The sequence below is a fragment of the Monoraphidium neglectum genome (assembly GCF_000611645.1).
Source record: "Monoraphidium neglectum strain SAG 48.87 unplaced genomic scaffold scaffold00308, whole genome shotgun sequence".
NCBI lineage: Eukaryota > Viridiplantae > Chlorophyta > Chlorophyceae > Sphaeropleales > Selenastraceae > Monoraphidium > Monoraphidium neglectum.
The window spans coordinates 25387-29738 of NW_014013320.1; the positions used below are offsets into that span (position 1 = coordinate 25387).

Here is a 4352-nt window from a genome sequence, read left to right on the forward strand (position 1 = left end):
GGCGGGCGTGGCTGCAGGCTCGCCTGCCGCACTGTGCGCGGTCGCGGCCGGCACCGCCTCCGAAAGCGAGCGCGGCGTCGCTGGAATGAGCGTCAAGGGCGAGGGCGAGAGCCACCGTGGCGCCGCGGCCAGTGACGGCAGCGGCGGAAGGAGACGCGCTGCTGCGGTCATCGAGAACGGGGACGGCCGCGCTGGCGCGGCCGAGGGCGGAAGCACGGCCGCGGCCGGTGAGGGCGAGGGCGCCGCCGGTGCGCGGGCCGTCGTCCTTGCCGGCGGCGGCGACCGCTCCTCATACTCGTAATCCTCGTCATCACTGCTGAGCGCCGCGACGCCCTCGGACCCGGCCGCAGGGCCTGGCGCATCGACCAGCGCCTCGACCTGGCCGGCTGTGTAGCGCGGCGCGGCGGCGCGGCGGCCGACGGTCGGGAGGGGCGTCACGCCAAGCGGCCACTCGTCGCCGGCCTAGGGGCGGCAGGGGCGCAGGAGGGGGGCGGGGGCGGGCGGCACAATGGGCAGGCAGCCAGGGTGGGATCTTGCGCACGGAAACACAAGGGGCGGTTTGCACGCACGCCTTTCATGGTAATTCAAGCTCCAGCCGGTCGGCCAAGTGCGGCGAGCTCGCGGGCCTCCCCCCACCTGCGCCGCCGCCACCTCGCCGCCGGAGGTGGGCTGGATGGCTGCGTAGGCGGCGTGGGCGGCTTGCTGGGCGAGGTCGGGCAGGGACTCGTAGCCGCTGCATGTGGGTGCGTTGGGTGGAGCCTGGCAGAGTGAGTGCATCACAGCACCTGGCATGGATGCAAGTTTGTATTGTGCATCATGCACAGGCGTGTGCGGTTGTGGATGAGTTCGTGAGATTGTCCACACAAACACCTGCGAATACATGTTTATGTTTGTATGCGCGTGTGCGCGCGCATGTGTGTGTGTGTCATGCGGGAGCGGCGGACAAAGTGCCAACCAGGCTGGAGGGCGGGAGCCCTGAGCTCTCACTTGGTGGCTGCGGCCAGCTTGTCATACAGCTGCTCCACAATGGCCTCAGCAAGCACCTCGGTGTTGTTGACGCTGTTGCCGCAGGGCGTCTGTTTCTGAGGCCCGGCCGGCGCGGCGGGCGAGGGGGCCGGGGACGCCAAGGGCTTGGCCGGCGCGGCGGGCGAGGTCGAGGGAGGCGGCGAGGGCTTGGCCGGCGCGGCGGGCGAGGGCGAGGGCTTGACCGGGGCGGCGGGGGTGGGAGACGGCTTGGCCGGAGTGGCGGGTGTCGGCGAGGGAGACGGCGAGGGTTTGACAGGATTTGTAGGGGACGGCGAGGGCTGCGCCGGCGCGGCAAGCTTTGGCGAGAGCTTGGCCGGTGCGGTGGGCGAGGGCGACGGCGACTGCGACGGCGACGGCGAGGGCTTCACTGGAGTCGCGGGCGACTGCGCCGGCTGCGCCGGCGCGGCGGGCGGCGGCGAGGGCAGGGCAGGTGTCGCGGGCTCGGGCTCGGGCTCAAGCGGCGCCGCAGGGGCGGCGTAGCGGGGCCCTACATAGTCGCTGTGGTAAATGGGGGTGCCCGCAGCGGACTTGTAGGCGCAATTGCTGCACATGGATGAGGCGCAGGTTGTGGGGGAGGTCAGGCGCAGGCCAGGGTCTGCCTGGCGGCATCGCATGGCTGACTGGCTCACAGCATGAGGCAAAACGCTAATGGACACGCATGCATGCTGCTTCATGCCCCTGCATGCGCTGCTATGCACCCGCGTGGCTTTGTGCGCCAAACAGCGCCATCCTCCTCGCACCATGCAAGTCTGCTCGCCTCACTTCCAGCTTGCCACGCCCAGGCCCCCAACATTCCCTTCCCCACCCACCGGTGGCGTTCCCAGCCCCAGAGCCTGTTGAGCTTGTCGCGCGCCGAGTTCGACGCCGCCAGCGCAGCCGAGCAGCGGGGCGCGTCGACCCAATCGAGGCGCGTGGGCATGCGAGAAATGGAGGCGGGCTGCAGCTGGTCGTCCTTGTAGGCGCAGAGCCTGCTGCTCTCCCAGCCCCAAGTCTTGAACATAGAGTCCTAAGGGTTCAGGTTGACAGGGGAGCGTCAGACACGATGAGATGAAGGCCTTGCGGCCAGCAAGGGCGGCGCATGGAGCATGAGGTGACGCATGAGCGCACAGAGTCACAATGCAGCCCATGCGGTGCGCAGAAAGCCGAGCACCAGAGCGCAGCGGGCGGCGGGAGGAGCGCTCACCGTGACAGAGTCGGGGGCGAAGGGGTCGCTCTTGCAGGCGGGCGTCAGGACCCAGCTGCCGGGCTCGTAGCCAAGGTAGAAGACCGGCCGCGAGCCCATGCGGAACGCACAGCTGCGCCCATTCTCCCAGCCCCAGAGGCGCCCCTCGCTGTCGGGCGACGCCGTGCTCGAGGTGGGCCGCCAGTTGCAGGGGGTGGCCTCAAAGAACCCAGGGGCGAGGAGGCGACGCGCGGAGAACCCGGGGGCGCTGAGCAGCGCACGGGCGCCTGCGGGGCCGTGGTATGAAACGGGCGCATTAAGATGCCAGGTGGGCGGCGCATGGCCCAGAGGGCTGGACAGCTCATGCGGTATGGCATGCTGAGGTTCATCGCAGCAATCGGCCATGAGCGGCCTCCACACCAGCCGTGTTTAAGCGGGCGGACACCTGTGTTCTCACCTGTGCGCCACACAGGCGAGGTGGCTGCATCTGATGACGCCCAACAGCATGTTGCTAGCACCGCAGCCAGCAACAGCAAGCGCGCTGCTGCGGCGCAGGGCGCCATGGGGCTGGCCGTCGAGCCTGCAAGTGCATGGTGCGCGGCCGATCGAAAGCGGGTGAGAACCGGCAGAGCAGCACGCTGACACAAGGATGGCGCATGCCACGCCGGGGCTGACTTCAGCTCTATATCACTCCCATACAATCCATGGCCTCTACGTATGTGCGCTCAAGCTCGTGCTGTCATGCTTCTCGGAAGCCCGGTGTGCGTTGGGTCTGTGCATCCATACCACAGCTATAGGTGTGATGCTAACCACCTGGTTAATCAATCTGAGTGAAGTCGCAGGCGGTGGCCTAGATCAGCTGGGATCGCTCAAGTTCAAAATGCAGAGAGCGAATATCACCGAGATACAGCGCTAGAAAATATGCAAGCTACCTCAATGATGTCCAGGTCATTATGACTTCCCGGCGGCAATGCAGCTGTGGTACTTGGGGAGTAGCTGAGCAGCTGCTCACAGTTCTCGGGGCGAAAGTTCGCGTCGAGGAGGGGGCGCGCGGGGCCGGCGGGAGGCGCAAATAGGTTGCAAGGGGCGTTTGATTGCCGCGGGCAGGGTCCAAGAGGGCTCTGGCAGCCTGAGCAGCGCGCGTGAGGCGTACACACGCAATCATCATTTCAGTGGCCATCGAATAACACGATTGCTCCCACCTTGCTAGTGGCTGCGGCACACAACACCAATTATTCACTACCGTTATTTATTGTCTGTCCTGATCATAGCTGTGCAAGTCATGATTCTATGCGGGACAGCTGCACGTTGCCAACTGTTTTGCTTTGAGCTGGAGTGAGGGGGAGGGGGCGTACAGATGAGAGTGGTGGGGTCAGGACAGGGAGGCGACGCGAGCGGCATTGCTGTGTTACAAGGCAAATGGGGCCAGGCCCATGTTCACCAAGCACCTACAACCACAGGGCCTGCTGCTGATGGCTGCACGTGGGTTGCTGCCGTCCTTCCATGCGAGAAACCAGCAGCAGTGTCGTTCTACTCTGCACTGACTGTTTGAACGTGACGGAAGAGCTCAAAATTCCGCTCCTTACACAGTCTAATACAGTCTCTGAATGAGGACGTCACATGGGTTCTTGACACAGGGGAACAAAATTAGTGAAAAAAGAAGTCACGTGTACGCGTTTGTTTTGCCATATTGTGCACGGATCCCACCGCATTGAAAGTCTTGCCCAGTGCACAACGTACAGTCACAACATGCAGAGATAAACACTTGCGGCAGCGACATGACATGGCGCGCCAATAACCTCAGCCGGTTCCGGGGCCCAGCAGCCAGCAACCGCCTTTGTGTGTATGCGTGTCATCCGCCCTGCAACGCAAGCCCCCAGGTGGACACCTGCATGGAGCGCGCCGCAGCGACCGCGCCGTCATCTGCCCTTCATGAACCCACGATTGACGAAGAAGGCGGGCGGGCGTTGCCGGAGCTGGTGGTAGAGGACGACGCCGGTGATGTAGGTCGCGACGATGCCCAGGTAGAACGCGGGGCTCGCCAGCAGCGTGTCCCCCCCTTGCGACGCCGCGTACCCGCCGGCGGGCGGCGTCACGGCGGCGTCTGCCAGCGGCGGGGTGATTGGCAGCGCCGGGTTGACGGGCAGCACCACCGGCGCGGCGC

General features: G+C 65.7%; 2 protein-coding genes across 2 annotated transcripts in view; both read right to left on the reverse strand.

The window, feature by feature from the left end:
• The window catches only part of MNEG_2653 (hypothetical protein), a gene marked incomplete at both ends in the record, with an annotated part of 7386 nt that extends 5360 nt beyond the window's left edge, over window positions 1–2026 (reverse strand). Inside the window, 4 exons of the mRNA XM_014048871.1 lie at window positions 284–462; window positions 637–733; window positions 988–1569; window positions 1836–2026. Coding sequence (XP_013904325.1) covers window positions 284–462; window positions 637–733; window positions 988–1569; window positions 1836–2026 — 1049 coding nt within the window. The remainder of the gene's footprint in view (window positions 1–283; window positions 463–636; window positions 734–987; window positions 1570–1835) is intronic.
• Window positions 2027–4280: 2254 nt separating this feature from the next.
• MNEG_2654 (hypothetical protein) overlaps window positions 4281–4352 on the reverse strand; it is a gene marked incomplete at both ends in the record, with an annotated part of 2511 nt that continues 2439 nt past the window's right edge. The window contains one exon of the mRNA XM_014048872.1: window positions 4281–4292. Coding sequence (XP_013904326.1) covers window positions 4281–4292 — 12 coding nt within the window. The remainder of the gene's footprint in view (window positions 4293–4352) is intronic.